This window comes from Pipistrellus hanaki (genome assembly GCF_964339955.1).
Source record: "Pipistrellus hanaki genome assembly, chromosome: 4".
NCBI classification, from domain to species: Eukaryota; Metazoa; Chordata; class Mammalia; order Chiroptera; family Vespertilionidae; genus Pipistrellus; species Pipistrellus hanaki.
Genome location: NC_140506.1, coordinates 88,693,226 through 88,713,543, shown reverse-complemented (window position 1 = coordinate 88,713,543; position 20,318 = coordinate 88,693,226). Strand labels below are relative to the sequence as shown.

Genomic DNA, 20,318 nt, shown 5'->3' with positions numbered 1-20,318 from the left:
TCACATCAATGTTTCTCTCCCTCTCTTCAATCAATAAGAACAAATTTAAAAAATAAAACAAACAGCCGAAACCGGTTTGGCTCAGTGGATAGAGCGTTGGCCTGGGGACTGAAAGGTCCCAGGTTCGATTCCGGTCAAGGGCATGTACCTTGGTTGTGGGCACATCCCCAGTAGGGGGTGTGCAAGAGGCAGCTGATCGATGTCTCTCTCTCATCGATGTTTCTAATTCTTTATCCCTCTCTCTTCCTCCCTGTAAAAAATCAATAAAATATAAAAAAATAAATAAAACAAACAAGCAAGCAAACAAACAAACAAAAAACACCCCACAGCAGTGCCAGCATGATGACAGATGGCTGCTGACATAGGCCTCTGTGTCAGGGACACAGGAAGCAGTGGGGGGTGTAGACTCCATGCTGCCAGCCAATCAGATTGTTCCCCAGAAGCCAGATATCTCCATGTTTAGTTGAAAACTCCTAATTCTGAATGTAGACTTAAAATGGTTTTAAATCCTGTTTCAAATAAACAAAACACAACAACACATTTCTGGCTGTGTCTGGCACACACAGACATATAAAATGATGGAGGCAGGATGCAGTGGATAGACCGGAGAGAAAATGCTCTGAGAAAAAACAGTGCACCATGAGAGGAGAGAGTGGTCCAGTTGCTCTTTTAGAGAATATTTCAACAAAAGGACTATTCACTCACCTGGGTTCTACTCAAGGAGGGAAGCCAGCATCTCCTTGGCTTCAATAGTTCCTTCAAAGGCTTGTTTAGACATGACAGGAGATCAGAGCTAAGGCAAGATAAATAGTCAGAGGTAAAATGTCCAGAGTGTTGGCCTGTGGACTCAAGGGTCGCAGGTTCGATTCCAGTCAAGGGCATGAACCTTGGTTGCGGGCACATCCCCAGTAGGGGTTGTGCAGGAAGGAGGCAGCTGGTCGATGTTTCTCTCATCATTGATGTTTCTAGCTCTCTATTCCTCTCCCTTCCTCTCTGTAAAAAAAATCAATAAAATATATATATTTTTTAAAATGTTGTCGACATTGCTATGTTGCCTCAGACTAATATTAACTTTGGGAATGTGCACAGTATCTATGTAATTTTATTAACCAATGTCACCCCAGTAAATTCAATAAAAACAAAAACAAAACTTTTAGGTGGTGTGATGGTTAATTTTGTGTTAACTTGCCTGGCTGGTAAACATTATTTCTGGGTGTGTCCGTGAGGGTATTTCTGGAAGAGATTAGCATTTGATTCAGTTAGCTGAGTCATGATCGCTCTCCCAATGCAGGTGGGCATCATCCAGTCAGTCCGTTGAGGGCTTGAACAGAACAAAAAGGTGAAGGGAGAGGGAATTTGCTCTCTGCTAGAGCTGAGACATCCATCCTCTGCCCTTGGACATCAGAAAGCCTGGGTCTCGGATGTTTGGGTTCCAGCCGGCACTTATGCCATTGGTTCCTAATTCTTGGGCTTTCCAACTCCAACGGAATTACACCACTGGTTTTTTTGGTCTCCTGCTTCAGATGGCAGATCGTTAAGACTCCTTTCCTCCATTGTAAGCCAATTCCCATCATGTATGTCTCCATATATATCCTATTGGATCTGTTTTCTGAAGGACCCAATATACCCATGGTCTCGTACTGGATGCTCACCACATGCTCTCTCCCTCCAGAACCTTGGGTTTTGGATTATAGGAGTCACTTACTCTTTTGTTAACCAAACTAACTGAGCTTCAGGCCCCAACCAGGTAGGCTTCTATGCAGTCCTTTTATTTTCTTTATATATATATATATATATATATATATATATATATATATATATATATATATTATTGATTTTGTACAGAGAGGAAGGGAGAGAGATAGAGAGCTAGAAACATCGATGAGAGAGAGTCATCGATCAGCTGCCTCTTGCACACCCCCTACTGGGGATATGCCCGCAACCAAGGTACATGCCCTTGACCGGAATCGAACCCAGGTCCCTTCAGTCCCCAAGCCGACGCTCTATCCATTGAGCCAAACCGGTTTTGGCAGTCCTTTTATTTTCTCTTTATTTTATTTTTAATATATTTTATTGATTTTTTACAGAGAGGAAGGGAGAGGGATAGAGAGTAAGAAACATCGATGGGAGAGAAACATTGATCAGCTGCCTCCTGCACACCTCCTACTGGGGATGTGCCCGCAACCAAGGTACATGCCCTTGACTGGGGTTGAACCTGGGACCCTTTAGTCTGCAGGGCAATGCTCCGTCCATTGAGCCAAACTGGTTAGGCCTTATTTTCTTTTCTTTTAAAAAAAAATATATTTTATTGATTTTTCACAGAGAGGAAGGGAGAGGGATAGAGAGTTAGAAACATCAATGAGAGAGAATCATTGATCAGCTGCCTCTTGCACACCCCCTGCTGGGGATGTGCCCACAACCAAGGTACATGCCCTTGACCGGAATCGAACCTGGGACCTTTCAGTCTGCAGGCCAGCGCTATATCCACTGAGCCAAACCGGTTTCAGCTTATTTTCTTTTTAAAAAAATATTTTTTATTGATTTCAGAGAGGAAGGGAGAGGGAGAGGGAGAGAGATAGAAACATCAATGATGAGAGAGAATCATTGATCAGCTGCCTCCTGCATGCTCCACAATGCGGACTGAGCTGGAAATCCCCGTATGTGCTCTGACAAGGAATCAAACTGTGACCTCCTGGTTCATAGGTTAATGCTCAACCACTGAGCCAAGCCCAGCTGGCTAAAGTCCCTTTATTTTCCAGGTTTCTGGGAAGTGCTCACACATTCTGCAGGCACATCCTCCACCCCCACCAAGCTCTCTCCTGTTCCCCTCACCTCTGTCTGAGAGCCTTCTGCAGGCCTTGGCAGGCACATTGCACAAATTACTCAATTTTGTTCGCACAACAGCACTATGAGAGCGATGCTACCGTCTGTCTTATATGTGAAGAAACTGAGGCCCAGGAAGAGCAAGTGACTTGCTGAAGATCACGTGGCACAGGGATTTCCATCAGCTTTGCCAGACTCCAAAGTTGGAGCTGTTTCTCACTGTGCTGGTCGGCCAGGGTCGCGTAGGAAGGCAGGGGTCATGGCCACAGTGATGGGGGAAGATGGTCAAAGATGGGAGTGTTATGACACCATGGGCCTGGCCCTGGGCTGGAGGGAGGGTCAGGGTGGAGGGCAGAGTCTGATTTGGAACTTGACTCTAGTTCTCGGGCAGGAGGAGGTCCATCATCAAGGCACACCCCACCAGAGCTTCATGACGCCCCGGGGCCTGGGTCTCATGCTGTTACTTAAAAAAGAGCCAATCTATTTTCGAGGATAGCTCAAAAGAAGTTGTTTACAAAACTCCTTTCGTTTTCAAAGCACAGCTTGTCTTAAAAAGCAATGTCGACCTTTAATACATGTCCTAGTACACAGGTGTGTGTTGGGGGCTGCTGGGCCCGGGGGGTGCCTGTGTTCAGTACTCCTCTGAGGGAGTGTCCTGGGCCCATCGGCACACCTTCGAGGGCCCAGGGAGGGCCGGGGAACTGGCAGGGGCCGGGTCCAGGGTCACCCAGCCGGGCCCCCGGGGCAGCATGTGGCTTTCGTTGAGTCTGCCGACACGGTAGTTCTCATAGTGGACATTGTGGGTGATGTCCTTCAGGTCTTGGAGGTGGGAGCTGGGAGAGAGATGGCAGGTCAGCCTGCGCTGGCCACTGCAACCCCCTGCCCACCCTCACCCAGGGCTCCCTGCACCCTCACCGGATGAGCAGGTCTCTCAGGAGGGGAAACTCACAGTGCTTCATGTTCTCCACTGCAAGACAGGATACTTAGCACCGAGTAAGCGCCTACTGTATGCTGCACAGCACCGGTACCCACCACCATCTTTTCCCCACATTTCTTACTGTCTTAACCCACCTCCCATCCTTTTTTTGTTGTTAATCCTCACCGGAGGATATTTTTTCCCACTGATTTTCAGAGAGTGGAAGGAAGGGAGGGAGGGAGACAGAGGAAGAGAGAGAAAAGAGGAAACATCGATGTGTGAGACATACATTGATGGGTTGCCTCCTGTGTTCACTCTGACCAGGGCAGGGATCAAACCAGCAATCCAGGTACATGCTCTTGACCGGAAATTGAACCCAAGAACCTTCAGTTCATGGGCCGACGCACTAACCACTGAGATACATTGGCCCACCTCCCATTCTTGATTGATTTATTCATTGGTTCCTTCCTTCATTTATTCATTGTTGTAACCCCAGTGGCTCGTACAGGTGGATCTTACAAATAGTTGTTAAATCAGTCAATCTACTGGTCACTTATTATCTTATATGTTATATTGTATATATAATGTAATATATACATATAGTATATATTGTTTAACATATTGTATATAATGTATATGAATATACATTTAATATAATGTATGTAAATTATATTGCATATGGTATAATATACATAAGATAATATAGTATATATATAAGAATAATAGATACTATATTATTTATATAAATATATTATTGATTTTTTACAGAGAGGAAGAGCGAGGGATAGAGGGTTAGAAACATCGATGAGAGAGAAACATCAATCAGCTGGCTCCTGCACACCCGCTACTGGGATGTGCCTGCAACCAAGGTACATGCCCTTGACTAGAATCAAACTCGGACCTTTCAGTCCATAGGCCGACGCTCTATCCACTGAGCCAAACTGGTTTTGGCTAGATACTATATTCTACTTTTAATAATTATATTGCTAAATCAGGGCTCAGGCTCTGCCTGCTGCTCCTTTACCTGATAGTCTTATCCTTATTCTTCTCTGCTCCCTGAGGTAGCTCTCCTCTCCCACCCCACGTATTGCCTTCATCATGCTTCTCCCACCTGTAGTCATCTTGCCAGCTCTATGGGGACAGGAACCCTGTTGGTCCTATTTTCCCTGTCTTCCCCTTAAGAATAGCACATAGTATGCCTGGCACATAGTAGGCCTGCAGTACATTCTGGGTGCCAGGCACTGTCCAAAGTGATGGCTCTGCCTCCTTCCAACTACCCTATGAGATTGATGTTACTACCCTGTTTCCCTGAAAATGAGACAGTGTCTTATATTAATTTTTGCTCCCAAAGATGCGCTAGATCTTATTTTCAGGGGATGTCTTATTTTTCCATGCGCTAGGTCTTATTTTCGGAGGATGTTTTATTTTCGGGGAAACACGGTATCATGCTCATTTTGCTGTGAAGAAACTGAGATCCAGCCCTAGCCTGTTTGGCTCAGTGGATAGAGGGATGATCTCTGGACTGAAGGCTTACAGCTTTGATTCCGGTCAAGGGCTTGTACCCTGGTTGCAGGCTCGATCCCTGGCCTTGCTCGAGGCCTGTGTGGGAGGCAACCAATCCATGTATCACTCTCACATCGATGTTTTTCTCTCTGTCTCTTCCCTCCCTTCCACTTTCTCTAAAAACCAATGAAAAAATAAATAAAGATTAAAAAAAGAAAAAGAAACTGAAGTCCAGAGTGTCAGTAATTTGCCTGAGGCTTCCCAGCTATAAAGGGGCTTGATCCCAGGTCTGTCTCTTCCCTGGTTGTGGGCTTAATCACTGGGGCCCTGTGATAGGTGCTAAGGGTCCCAAAGGCAAGAGGGTGTGTCCTGGCTTCCAACCCATTCTCACCGGGTCCCTCCCACATGCCTGCACTGACCTTCAACGATGCCCCACTTTGTCTTCCGGCCCAGCACACACCTCCCGTCCACCACGTGCTCTCGGTCAGCCCCGACCACAGCAAAGGGGATCCGGTCCTTTGGGGAGGGGACAAGAGCAGAAGGTTGGCCTTGCCAGGCATGTGGAGAGTAAAGGTCCCGAGGTGGGGGGTGGGGCTGTCTTTTGTGGGGAGAGTGGTAGAAAGAGCACGAGATATCTAATGAGAAGATGTAAAGTCGAATCAGTGTCTCGGTTTCCATATCTGCAGAGTGAGAGTCTTTTTTTTTTTTTTTTAATATATATTTTATTGATTTTTTACAGAGAAGAAGGAAGAGGGATAGAGAGCTAGAAACGTCAATGAGAGAGAAACACCGACCAGCCGCCTCTTGCATACCCCCCACCAGGGATGTGCCCGCAACCAGTGTACATGCCCTTGACCGGAATTGAACCTGGGACCCTTCAGTTCGCAGACCGACGCTCTACCACTGAGCCAAACCGGCTTCGGCAGAGTGAGAGTCTTAATAGTACTGACATAGAGCTTTGTGAATGTTTGGGAAGTGCTTAGCATTCTTAAGGGTTAGCAGAGCCCTAGCCGATTTGGCTCAGTGGATAGAGCATTGGTCTGTGAACTGAAAGGTCCCAGGTTCCATTCCGGTCAAGGGCACATGCCCGGATTGTGGGCTTGATCTCCAGTGAGGGACTTACAGGAGGCGGCCGATCCACCATGATTCTCTCTTATCATGGATGTTTCTATCTCTCTCTGCCTCTTCCTTCCTCTCTGAAATCAATAAAAAATATATATATTAAAAAAAAAAGGGTTAGCCAAAACCGGTTTGGCTCAGTGGTAGAGCGTCAGTCTGTGGACTGAAAGGTCCCGGGTTCGATTCCGGTCAGGGGCATGTACGTTGGTTGCGGACACATCCCCAGTAGGGGGTGTGCAAGAGGCAGCTGGTCAATGTTTCTCTCTCATTGATGTTTCTAGCTCTCTGTCTCTCTCCCTTCCTCTCTGTAAAAATCAATAAAATATATTTAAAAAAAAAAAAAAAGGGTTAGCAGAGTAACCCTTGGAAACTGTGTGGTTACTAATAGCCATGTGATTAAGATCTTGCTGATGTCAGTCTCTTACCTATGAAACAGGAACAGTAATCATATTTCACACGATAACTTTGTAAACCAGGGTTGGCTCCGTCTGGCTCACAGCAACCCGGCCCACCTCCTTTTCCCTCTGTGAAGTTTAACACAGCCCTGTCCGTTCAATTACTAGTTTATGTGGCTTTCAAGTTGCCACAGCGGAGCTGAGTCATGGCGAGAGCCGGCGTGGCCCACACAGCATAAAATCCGTATTTACCATCATCTGGCCTGTCACAAAAATGTTTGCTGAACCCTGTGCTCAATTCTAGCTGTTTACTTGCTCCTGACTGGAAGTGGAGATTCAAACTTGTGGACTCCAAAGTACTGTAATATGGGTTTGTCTCTATTGCTAGAATTTGTCATTTGATGCTAATAATAGTAGCCACTTCTTATGCGCCTCCCAGCCGGTAGCAACTAAACCCTAGATCAATGTTCTGTTGGCTGGTGCACTGAGCCATTACTTTGAGAAGGTGCTCCCTGGGCTCCGTCTAGCTCTGTTCGGGCTGTGGCCAGGCTGTCGTCTTTGCCTGCCTCAGGACTGAATGCAGAGCTGGTGAAGGTCAGGTGCTTTGAATCTTTTTTTTTTTTTTAAACAGTAAGTGTTTAATAAATAGCTTCTTTGTCTGTACACCTGTGTATGGTGTGGTGAAGGTGTTGAAAGAGTCCAAGACATGGCCCCAGCTTCAAAAATTACAATAGAAGAAAAACCTAGCCATGATGCAATGGAAGAGTTACCAGTATGACTCTGATGGAAAGCTCTGACGGAGCTCCCAGTAGGGAAGGGAAGCACTAATCAGAAGGCCATAAGTTGAGAATCAAAGTTATATGGGGAAGGCTTTGTGGGGCAGTTGGCCCTTGATCTGGACTATTTATTTATTTATTTATTTTATCTTTCAAGCTTTTATTTAAGGGCACGGATTCGGGATGGATTTTAGATCTTGTTGAAAGCAGCCACAAGGACTGCACATAGTCCTCAAAAGCAGTGATCTGCTCCTCCAGCATGTCTGTTCCAACTTTATTTTCTTCCACTACACACTGCATTTGACGCTTTTTAATTCCATACCCCACCGGAACCAGTTTAGAGGAGCCCCAGACTTGAATGCTCCTGACACATTCCTCTAATGTTGCCATATCTGTCTCATCATCCCAAGGCTTCACATCTAATAAGACGGAAGACTTCGCAACAAGTGCAGGTTTTTTGGCTTTCTTTGATTCACACTGTGCAAGGCGTTCTTCTCTTAGCCTCTTTGCTTCTTCGCTTTCCTCCTCGTCGTCAGACCCGAAGAGGTCAATGGCATCATCGTCGTCTTTGCTGTCGGCAGCCCCGCTTCCGGTGGTGTCTTCCACATCAGCAGGGCCATACTTGCCCGAAGCTTCCTTCACTCCGGGCTGGCTGGCCTTCTCCTTCTCGTAGGACTTGATGTGGTTGTACCAGCGAGGGGCATGGCACAGGTCGGCGGGCGGTGGGCCTGCCTCGAACACTGCCACATCTGCTTGGGATGGCACGTGCCTACAGGCTTCCATCTACTGAGCAAAGACGCGGGAAAGGCTGGAGGACAGCCAGTAAGTGCTTTTAAAAAGCAGCTTTGGGACCCTACTTCCCTCGGAGCCCCTCCCTCCCCGAGGAGTCCCCCTCAATGTCCCGGCCGGCCGGCCCCGCGCTCACCCCTCAATGTCCCTTGATCTGGACTTTAAAGGAAAGGCTGGACTTGGATCAAGGGAGACAGAACTGTGAGCAGAGGCCTGGGGAGGGGAATGAGCACGGTGTGTTCAAGGGCATGGGTGGACCAACTGGGCGGGAACTGAAGAATCAAAGCACATGAGCATAGAAAACACCGAGTTAGTGCCCGGACACGTGGAACAAGCTGTGGATTGGGTGCCAAGCTCTGACTCCCTTTGCTGCTGATGTGGAGGGACTATGGGGCCTACGTGGAAAGCAGGTTTGGAGCCACTGAAGTCATAGAGGTGGAGCCCAGACTCAAGGTCTTAAAAGCAGGAGATAATGTCAGGTTTGCAGAGGAAAAGATACATCCTTTGGGCACTTAGGGCTGGCTCTAGACAAATCAGTGAGATGTGGTCATTGTTTGCACCTCTCCTTTATCATTTCCTGCGGGGGGGGGGGGGGGCCTGATGCGGCGGGGATCTCCCTTCTCCGCGTCCCGCACAGAAAGAGGGATGAACGAACCGGTTCTAAGTGGAGGCGGCCAGAGATTGAGAAATAAATAGAGATAAAGAGAGAAGGCACAGAGATGCTTTGAATCTGTTCCTTGCTCCAGTGGGGAGGGAGAGAGGGGATGTGTAGAGAAATTGGGTGCCAGGTGGGAAGCAGGGCCTCCATGTACGGATGAGCAGGGCTGAAATCAGGAGAGGCCTACAACTGGTAAGGCAGCTGTTGCCTTTTCCTAGTCCAAGCGGAAACACTGTGTAGGCTGGAAGGGCCCCGGGGCGGGAGTTGAGGTCTGGCGTCTACGGATGATGCAGGTTCCAGGGGCCTGACACTGAGTTCACCCTACGGATAGCAGGATGGGGCTTGGAGTGTTGGAATTCAGTTAATTCAGAGAAAAGGAAGATGTGAGCTAGTTCCCTCTTACTTTGTTGTAACAGCTTTACTGAGATATAAGTCACACACCACACAGCTCACCCTTTTGAAGGTGCAGCCCCGTTGTTTGTAGTATGTTCACTAGATTGTGCAACCATGAGCTCAATCTAATTTCAGAGAACTCCGGTCATCCCTGAAAGAAACCTGTTAGCCCCTGGCAAACATTAATCTACTCTCTGTCTCTCTAGATCTGCCTGTCTGGACATTTCCTACAATGCAATCATGCAGCACGTGGCCTTTGTGTCTGGCCTCTTTCACTGACTGAGCATCATGTTTTCAAGGTCTATACAGGTAGTAGCACCTTTCAGAACTTCATTCTTTTCTACGGCCGTAAGATTCCATTGTGTGGATAGACCACCTTCGTTTATCCATTCGCAAGTTAACGGACAATGGGTTGTTTCCACTTTTTGGCTATTATGATCAATTCTACTATAAACACGTGTGCATAAGTTTCTTACATGGACATAGGTTTTAATTTCTTTTGGGAGAGAAATTACTGGGTCACAGGGTACTTAGTATTTAATCTTTTTATTTATTTTTTTAAGATTCTATTTTTAAGCCGAAACCGGTTTGGCTCAGTGGATAGAGCGTCGGCCTGCGGAAGGAAAGGTCCCGGGTTCGATTCCGGTCAAGGGCATGTACCGTGGTTGCGGGCACATCCCCAGTGGGGAGTGTGCAAGAGGCGGCTGATCGATGATTCTCTCTCATCGATGTTTCTGGCTCTCTATCCCTCTCTCTTCCTCTCTGTAAAATATCAATAAAATAAAAATAAAAAAAAAGATTCTATTTTTTAAAAATATTTTTTTTATAAAAGTTTTAAAAAATATATATTTTATTAATTTTTTTTACAGAAAGAAAGTGAGAGGGATAGAGCGTTAGAAACATTGATGAGAGAGAAACTGCCTCTTTCACACCCCCTACTGGGGATGTGCCCGCAACCAAGGTACATGCCCTTGACCGGAACTGAACATGGGACCTTTGAGTCCGCAGGCCAACGCTCTATCCACTGAGCCAAATCGGTTTCGGCTATTTTTTATTTTATTTTTTTACAAAATAAAAAATATTTTTATTGATTTCAAAGAGGAAGGGAGAGGGAAAGAGAGAGAAACATCAATGATGAGAGAGAATCATTGATCGGCTGCTTCCTGCACAACTCACACTGGGGATTGAGCCCACAATGTGGGCATGAGCTCTGACCGAGAATTGAACAGTGACCTCTGGTTCATAGGTAGACGCTCAAACCACTTAGCTAAGCCAGCTGGGCAGTGTTTAACCTTTTTATTTAAGTCTTTTTATTGATTTTAAAGAGAGATTTTAGAGAGAGGGAGATAGAAACATCAATCAGCTGCTTCCTGCATGCCCCCTACTGGGAATCAAGCCCACAACCTATGCATATGCCCTGACCAGGTATGGAACCAGCGACCTCTCTGTGCATGGTATAGTGCTCAACCAATCGAGCCACACCATACAGGGCAGTGTTTAACCTTTTGAAGAATTGTCCAACTGTTTTCCAAAGCTGCAGTACCTATTTGATATTCCTACCGGCAGTGAGTGAAAGTTTCAATTTTCCACATCCTCACTAAACACTTGTTATATCTGCCACTTTGATAATACCCATCCTAGTGGGTGTGAAGTGATTTGCATTTCCCTAATGACTGACCATGTTGACCATCTTTTTATATGCTCATTGGCCATTTCTATAAAGTATTTGGGGAAATGTCTAACTCACGATCCTTTGCCCATTCTTAAATTGGGCTGTCCTTTATTGATGATTTGTAATAAATCTTTTTAGAGTCAGGATACAAGTCCCTTATCAGATATAGCATTTGTAAGCATTTTCTCTTATTCTGTGGGTTGTTGATATGAGTTATTTCTTGCTCACCTTAGAGATTCGCATCTGCTAGAACTATGTGAAATTTCTCCCAGTATAATCTTCAGACGGGAAGAACAAGTGGGAAGAAAATAACTCTGCCTTTGTCCCCCTAGCTTCCCTGCCCCCACGGCCTCCTACCCGGATCTTGCAGTTGAGGATCTTATCATTGATGTCCTCATCGAAGCATTCCTGTGGGTACACATCAATGCTGTGAGTCCTCAGGTTCTGCTGGATCTGGGGACCAGGGAACCTCAGGTCAAGCTATGCACTTTGCTCCTCCCCACCCCCGCCAGCCCCATTCTCGCCTCAGGCACCCAGATCACCCTGCGCCTGAAGTCCTCTCGCTCCTCCATGGTCAGGCTGTCCGCCCGAGCGATCACGGGCACCACGTTCACAGTCCGGCAGAGCCGCTGCAGGAACTCAATGTCCAGGGGCCGCAGGCTGCTCAGGCAGGACGGTGATGGTGGCGGCAGTGGCAGCAGCAAGTGTGTGAGGGAGGGGATGCCAGCCCATAGCCCATGCCGGGAGCCCCTCCTTCTCCCCGCTCTCTCCTCCTCTCTCTGCCCTGGTCTGCCCAGCCACCTCACCTGTGCCCCGTGGGCGCCACGAAGTACACACAGCAGTGCACCCGGGTGTCGGGGATGTGGCGCTGGCGGGTGATGAGGATCTCCTCCTGCAGGTACTGCTCGTACTGTCCGTTGATGTAGCCCAGGATGGGGTCCCAGCTGGGGTGGGGGATGGAGCCGACCTCAGGGCTGTGCCCGGAGCCCCACCTGTCTCCCTGGGTCCTTTGGGGAGTGGCCCCTGCAGATGACCTGAGTATACTCCTCATCTTTACTCCCTGCATCATCAGAGAGGCCCTCTGCCATTCTCAAGCTGAGGCCTCATCTTTCCTGTCTATACAATGGGGACAATAAGAATACTTTGGGGTGGGGAGGGTGAGCATTAAACAAGAGAAATTGCTGCTGGTCTGGTTCAAACCATGGTGGACTTCTGCCTGACTCTTCTCCCTGGGCCCCTTCTCTCTGTGGGCAGTTGTCAATGGCAGCCAAGAAGATCCTTCCAAAAGCAGGAGTTAGTTCATGTCCCTTTCCTGCTCAGCCCCTAGGGACTGAACAAAAGCCAGTCCTTACATTGCCCTACAGGGCCCTATACTACCCTACCACTGCTTCCTGCCTGCTCTCTCCTCCTCTCCCTATTCCTCCTGCCTGCCAGCCACACCAGCTTGCCTACCTCAGGGCCTTTGCACATGCCACCCTCAGCCTCGGACACTCCTTCCTCCACACCCACATGGCTCATCTCTCATCTCCTGGAAGTCTGTGCACAAATGTCACCGTTCTGGGAGGTCTTTCTTGAGCACTCTGCTTAAAATGGCAACCCCTCTACAGCTCTGTACCCCTGCCGCCCTCAGAAATGTCCTGTTTGGATGACAGAGTTCAGGCTCTCCCTCAGATTAACCGATTATGTTGTTCATTGTCTGTCCCTCACCCGTGACAATGTAAATTCCATGTAAGCACGGAAGTTCGCCTGTTTTGTTTATTGCTCTAGAACAGAGCTTGCATGTGGCAAATGCTCAACAAAGCCTCTGGTGCAGGGCCGGCTGCAGTGGAGTGAATGGAGCCCAGGGATCTGTACTGAGAAGGGCCCCGGCTTGGTTGGCTGTTCTGTGTTTGTGTTCTTACAATTCTTGATCATTTTTGAACAAGGGACCCCACATTTTCATCACACGGGGTTCCACAGCTGATGCAGCCAGTCCTGATTTTGCCTGTGTGTCTCATTTAGAGCCTTAAACAGCTCTGCACGGTGGGTGTCATCATTCCCAAGTCACAGAGAAAACCGGGGCTCAGAGAGCTTCTTCCGTGATAGTCCCTGGTTGGGCCGCTAGAAAGTGGTCTAATCCGGGTCCCAAGTGTGGGTTTCTACCTCCTGCTTATGCCTTTGCTGAGTGTTTACTGTGTGCCAGGCAGCGGCTACAACCTTACACGCTAACTCGCTTCAGTCTTGGCGGGAGAGTTGTGTACATTCATCATGTAGACCAGTGTTTCCCAAAGTGTGGTACGTGTACCCCCAGGGGTACGGGAAGAGTCTGGTGGGGATATGCGTTGCACCGGAGTTTGGTGGGGATTTGCACTGCACCGTGCTTAGCTGTGCCTAATTCTACGTTCTCATGAGTACGAGGGTTACTCAGTGTTACGAAAATTATAGAAGGGGTACACAGATGTCAAAAGTTTGGGAAACACTGATTGTAGACGAATAAATTGAGGCTCAAAGATACCACAGTCAGGTCGTTCCAGGGCTGGGGTGTTCTGGGGCCAGGGGCAGGGCAACCCGGGCTCGGCCTCACTCCAGAGAACCCACCACTTGTCATTGTTGATTTGGTCCCCAAAGCCAGGCGTGTCGGTCACGGTCAGCTTGAGCTTCACGCCTTTCTCCTCGATGACTGTGGAGGAGAGCCGGGGGAGGAAGGAATTGAACTGGGTGGACAGGGTGGGGGTAAGGGTGAGGGTAAGGGTGAGGGCAGGGTCTCACTCACCATGGGTCACTGAGTGCAGCTGCAGAGTCTGGGGAATGGGCCCCAGCGCCAGACCCGGGGGGGTGGACTTCCATACTTTGGACTTGAACAGTGTGTTCACCATCGTGGACTTGCCCAGCCCACTCTGCCCTGGGAGTAACCAGATGACAGCAGTAATGGAGGACATTTTAGGCGTTTCTCAAACTCGTAAATCTTTTTTAGAAAGTAAACAGTTTTCTAAGTATAACATAAATTTTAAAAAAAATGCATACTATCCTAAGTGTTCACCTCAGTGCTTACCCCATTTCTTATTGAGGCAAAATTCATATAATAAAAGAATTAACCAGTAACCCTTTATTTTTTATTTTATTGTTTTTAAAAAAATGTTTTTATGGATTTCAGAGAGGAAGGGGGAGAGAGATAGAATCATCAATGATGAGAGAGAATCATTGATTGGCTGCCTCCCGCGGGCCCCACGTTGGGGATCAAGCCCACAACCTGGGCATGTATCCTGATCAGGAATCAAACCATAACCTTTTGGGTACAGGTTAATGGGCAACCACAGATCCACATCAGCTGGGCAACCAGTAACCATTTAAAGCGAACAATTCAGAAGCATTTGGTACATTAGTAATGTTGTGCAACCACCACCTCTATCTAGCACCAAACTGTTTTCATCGCCTCCCCAAAAGAAACTGTTCATTAAAGCAGCCACTTCCCTGCCAACCTCCAGGAACACCAATCTACATCCTGTCTCTATGGATTCACTACTCTGGATATTTCATTATAAATGGATTCATGCAATATTTGTCTTTTTGTATTTGGCTTCTTTCACTCAGATTAATGTTTTCAAAGTCCATCCATATTGCAGTATATATCACCACTTCATTCTTTTAAAAGAAAATCCTTATCCAAGGATATATTTTTTATTGATTTTATTATTTATTTATTTATTTAAATATATTTTATTGATTTTTTTTAGAGAGGAAGAGAGAGGGATAGAGAGTTAGAAATATCGCTGAAAGAGAATCATCTATCAGCTGCCTCCTGCACACCCCCTACTGGGGATGTGCCCGCAACCAAGGTACATGCCCCTGACCAGAATCGAACCCGGGACCTTTCACTCTGCAGGCCGACGCTCTATCCACTGAGCCAAACCGGTTTTGCTATTTTTTATTGATTTTAGAGAGAGAAAGGAAAAAAGAGAAATATCTATGTGAGAGAGAAACATTAATTGATTGCCTCCCTATGTGCCCCAAACAGGGATTGAACCAGAAACCTAGGTATGTGCCCTGACCAGAAATCGAATCCACTACCTTTTTGTGTATGGGACAACGCTCCAACCAACCAAGGCACCTGGCCAGGGCACTATTTCATTCTTTTTCACAGCTGAGTAATATTTCATGGGATGGACAGACCACATTGTGTTTATCTATTTATGTGTTGATGGGCAGTTCAAGTTTTTACAAATGAAGCACCTGTGTACGAAGCACCAGATCACAAAACACACAGCTCCCCACAGCCCACTCATGCCCCATCTCAGCGACTATTAACCCCGTCCCCCTGGGACTGCCACTCTCCTAACTTATATCAGCGGGGCAGTTCTTTCCTCCCTCGACCTAGGGCAGTGGTCAGTTTGCCGCTCTGTTGACTAATGAGTTTGCTGGCCACGGGCTTCTTTTGCTACCTGGAGAGGGCCTTGCATCCTGCCTGTGGGTTGTGAGGTACTTCTCCAACAATGTGGACCACATCTCCCAGTAGGAAACACCTACTGTACAACCCGGGACACACCTTTGTGTATCTAACCAAATGGTCCTTGGGGCTGTTCTGTCCAACACTGGAGCCAGACCTGGTTATTGCACCTGGCAATATGGCAGATCCGAATTGAGATGTGCCCTCAATCCTATCTAATAAAAGGGTAATATGCAAATTAACCATCACTCCGTCACAAAGATGGCAGCAGCATTGGCATAAGATGGCGGCGTCCAGTCCTCTCAGTCCTGCTGGAGTCCCCCAGGCTCGGGGGAGGGGGAGGATGGGTGGCCACTGAGAGCGGGCAGGGTGAGCAGCCTGGCGGAATGCCTGCTTCGTCGCTGCGCCTGGCTCAGGAGCACGGACAGGGATGGGGGGCCAGCCCGCAGCCTCTGTGGCCGAGCGCAGGCCCCAGAGAGGAGACGGTGGGCCTGCCTCTGGAGGAATCCGCATGGGTCCCTCCCAGCTCCCGTGGAAGCCGCACGGCTCCCGCATAAGCGGCAAGTGAGCTCTGCACATGATATTGCCCAATGGGCTACTAGTGGAAAATGCAAACCAGGTTTTATAGACGTGGTAAGACAAGAAGAACGTAAAAGATATCACGAATTTTTATATGGATTACATGTTGAGATAGTAGCACTTTGGCACGTATTGGGTTAAATAAAATAGATGATTAAAATTCATTTCTTCTGTCTTAGCCAATTTGGCTCAGTGGATAGGGCATTGGCCCTCAGACTGAAGGGTCCTGGGTTTGATTCTGGTCAAGGACAGGTACTTCGATTACAAGCTCAATCCCCTCTGCCTGGTCAGGACACATGAGGGAGGCAATCAATCAATGTGTCTCTCTCACATCAATGTTTCTCTCTCTCTGCTCCTTCCTCTCCCTTCCACTTTCTCTAAGAACCAGTGGAAAAATATCCTCAGGTGAAAATTAACAACAAAATTTTATCTTGTTTTATTTTATTTTTTTTTAAAAATATATTTTTATTGATTTTGTACAGAGAGGAAGGGAGAGAGAGAGTTAGAAACATCGATGAGAGAGAGTCATCGATCAGCTGCCTCTTGCACACCCCCCACTGGGGATGTGCCCGCAACAAAGGTACATGCCCTTGACCAGAATCGAACCTGGTCAGTCCCCAAGCCGACGCTCTATCCACTGAGCCAAACCGATCTTGGCTTGTTTTATTTTTTTAAAGTGGCTACTAGGAAATTTAGTAGCCACTTTAAAAATTACATATGTGGCTCATGTTACATTTCTATTATACAGTACTGCCTTAAAATAATGTCCTTAATTGGAGATACACACTCCAATATTTTGTGTTCTGTTGTATCTAGTTTGTTTGTTAAAAGTGTAGTAGTGTCCTGGCTGGGTAGCCAGTTGGTTAGAGTGTCATCCCAATGCACCAAGGTTTTGGGTTCCATTCCCCGTCTGGGTACATATAAAAATTAACTCATAGCCAAAACCAGTTTGGCTCAGTGGATTGAGTGTCGGTCAGCAGACTAAAAGGTCCCGGGTTTGATTTCGGTCAAGGACATGTACACTGGTTGCGGGCACATCCCCGGTGAGGGGTGTGCGGAGGCAGCTGGTTGATGTTTCTCTCTCATCAATGTTTCTAGTTCTCTATCCCTCTCCCTTCCTCTCTAAAAAATCAATAAAGTATACTTTTAAAAAAGAGAATCAACTCATGAATGCTTATATTAGTAGAACAACAAATTAACGTTCTTTCTTTCCCTACCTTCCTTCCTCTCTAAAATCAATCAATAAATTAAAAAAAAATTAAAAGTATAGTATTGACCTACAAAATCCATTGTGAATATATACGAAAGCAATTCCAGGGCAGGTGTGGGGTAGAGGGAGTCAGGGGGGTAGGGGTGGGAGGAAAGGGGCCATCTCTAATACTTCCAACAATAAAGATAAATTAATAATAAAAAAACAATTCCAGATAAACTGACCCGGGAGAACTTACTAAACGCCAGGCACTGTGCTAGGCCAGATGAGGGAACTGAGGCGAAGAGAGGTCAGAGGCTATGCCCAAGATCCCTTCCTGCTGGGGTGGTGGGCTTAGGGCTGGGACGGGATCTGAGTGGGATGTTCACCACTTCCTGCCTTGGCCTATAGTTTATGTTCTGTTTGGGTTTGGTTGGGGCTTTATGGGAGATGTTATGTCTTTTAACTCAGTGTTTCCCAGATTTTCAACTCCAAGGCCCCCAGAGGTGAGGCGACATGCCCTGGCCCATTGGTGCTCCTGTGAGCCCCGCCTCTCACTCACCCACCACCATGATGTTGAACTCAAAACCCATCTTCATGGCCTTGATCTTCATTTGGTCCAGCACGGCCTCGATGCCCACATAACCAAGCGTCTCGCAGGACGGGGTCCTGGGGCTGATGGGCCTTGATGAGCTGGGGGAGGGGCTTTGCCTTGGGGGGTCCATGGGGCCAAGGGCACGGCGATGCCTGTTATCTGGGTGAGGAGGGGAGAAGAGGGTTGCTGGGGCTCCAGAGGAGGAACATCTGAGTTCTCATGTCGAACCCTGACCCCTTGGTTCTGCTGCCAGACACTCCCGCACATTGTGCCCCTGATCCGTCTGTCCTCCAGGTGCCCAAGGGGTTTGGTGAGCGGTGCCCAGGGGAGCTGCCTCGGGGGGGAGGGGGGGAGATTGAACTCCATCCGACGTGCACCTTCCCAGGGATCTGTTTCTCCTGTACCCCAGCTCCCACCCCAGACCCAGCCGTGCCCAGGCAGACCCTCTGCCAGACACTACCCAGCAAAGCCCAGCGGCCGACCTGTCGGAGACAGAGAGAGAAGCAGCCTCGTGTGGCCCTGGATGCTTTCGGGGCTGCCCTGTCATGGAAGATCCTGGCGTTTGTGGTGAGGGGGAGGGGGAAGGGTGACAGTTAACTGAAGAATCGAAGCCCCACTGCTCCCTGTGACACCACCTGGGGGCTCCTCTGCAGCAGGGAGCCGAGGGCAGGGGCAGGTAAGCTGCTCCTCCAGGCTTGTTGGAGACACTACCCTGCAATCCTCACACCGACCTTGGCCCAGGACTATAGACAGGAACCCGGATGCCCAGGGCAGCTCCCTTGCCCAAGGTCACCTGGATGGTATGAGTGGCAGATCTGGGCTTCATTCAGCCAGTCTCTCTGGCTTCCAAGTTCATGTCCCTTAACCACTCTGCCAGTGGATGCAAACTTATGAACTACGGGCTGGAAAGCACAACGTCCATGTACTTTCTTTGGTCTATCCATTGCTGGTACCATAGTGTTTTAAATTGGCAGCATTGAAAATCAAAGCATCAATTTAGCAAATATTAATTACATGGCATTGTTCTAGGGGCCATAGAAAAAGTACTTGTTTAATAATCATCACAGCCTATGAAACAAGTGCTGTTATTATGCCGTTTATACATAAGAGTCAAGGGGATTGTTCAAGATCACACAATGAGGAAATGGCAGAGATGAAATCTGAGGCCATGGGCTCATCTTTCCCGGTTTCTTTTCTTATTGACACAAAGATCTAGATGTCCAATGTTATTTTATTTTTTTAAAAATATATTTTTATTGATTTTTTACAGAGGAAAGGAGAGAGATAGAGAGTTAGAAACATCAATGAGAGAGAATCATTGATCAGCTGCCTCTTGCACACCTCCTACTGGGGATGTGCCCGCAACCCAGGTACATGCCCTTGACCGGAATCGAACCCGGGAACTTTCAGTCCGCAGGTTGACGCTCTATCCACTGAGCCAAACCAGTTTCGGCTAGATGTCCAATGTTATTTTAGATATTGTAAGCCCTGGCAACTCTGGGCTCAGCCTATAGCTGAGTCAAGCTGCTTCCTAGCTGGGCCATATGTTTTTTTTTTGTTTGTTTTGTTTTTTAAAAAAATATATTTTATTGATTTTTCCACAGAGAGGAAGGGAGAGGGATAGAGAGCTAGAAACGTTGATGAGAGAGAAACATCGACCAGCTGCCTCCTGCACAACCCCTACTGGGAATGTGCCTGCAACCAATGTACATGCCCTTGACCGGAATCGAACCCAGGACCTTTCAGTCCACAGACCGACGCTCTATCCACTGAGCCAAACCAGTTTCGGCATGGGCCATATGCTCTTTAATTTGCTTAGAGTCCTCAGCCTTCCCTAATGTTATAGTGTGTGTGTATATATATAATATAATAATATATATATATATTATTGATTTCAGAGAGGAAGGGAGAGGGAGAGATAAAAACATCAATGATAAGAGAGAATTCTTGACTGGCTACCTCTTGCATACTCCCTACTAGGAACTGAGCTTGCAGTCTGGGCATGTGCCCTGACTGGGGAATCAAACCTCGACGGTCAACCACTGAGCCACACCAGCCAGGCACCCTGATGTTTCTTATACCAAATCCATCTCACTTTTTTCTCACCTATTTTCTGGCACCTGAGATTGCAAGCCCTAAGCGATCCTCGGTCTCAGATAAAGTATATACTGTCTTAGAACTATCAGATTTCAGATTTTTCAGATCATAAGATCTCTGTTGCAACTACTCTTCAGCTATGAAAGCAGAAAAGGACAGGGAAGGGCGTGACTGTGCCAGTAAAACTATTGGGGTTGTTCTGTCCATCGACTCAACTCTGCCCCAATACACTTCTTACTGTCCTGTGCTCCAACCAGCCTGTCCTCTCTGCCCACACTCTTCTACTCCCCACTGTCTACACATCTGACTGACAAAAGGCTTAACCTTCATTGTCAAGGCTTGGAGGCTGTAAGTGGGGCTGGGCAGGGCCCAGGGCAGGACTGGGACAAGA

The 20,318-nt window shown here is 47.6% G+C and overlaps 1 protein-coding gene and 1 pseudogene across 3 annotated transcripts; both read right to left on the bottom strand.

Annotated features, from left to right (window-relative positions):
- Positions 1–713: 713 nt before the first annotated feature.
- Positions 714–18,343, bottom strand: SEPTIN12 (septin 12). 2 transcript variants are annotated; one of them, XM_084882429.1, is made up of 9 exons: positions 17,798–18,343; positions 13,797–13,925; positions 13,622–13,703; positions 11,851–11,988; positions 11,587–11,704; positions 11,402–11,497; positions 5,662–5,758; positions 3,739–3,790; positions 2,522–3,656 (listed from the first exon to the last, which is right to left on the bottom strand). In XM_084882429.1, the coding sequence occupies exons 1-9, from the start codon at positions 17,958–17,960 to the stop codon at positions 3,455–3,457; spliced, it is 1,077 nt and encodes a 358-aa protein (XP_084738555.1). In that variant the 5' UTR covers positions 17,961–18,343; the 3' UTR covers positions 2,522–3,454. The 2 variants fall into 2 exon arrangements, with proteins under 2 accessions (XP_084738556.1, XP_084738555.1); XM_084882430.1 differs by lacking the exons at positions 2,522–3,656; positions 3,739–3,790 and adding an exon at positions 714–793.
- LOC311621050 (elongation factor 1-beta-like) lies at positions 7,660–8,315 on the bottom strand (annotated as a pseudogene). The gene has a single exon. The product of its transcript is annotated as an elongation factor 1-beta-like (transcript).
- Positions 18,344–20,318: the final 1,975 nt, after the last annotated feature.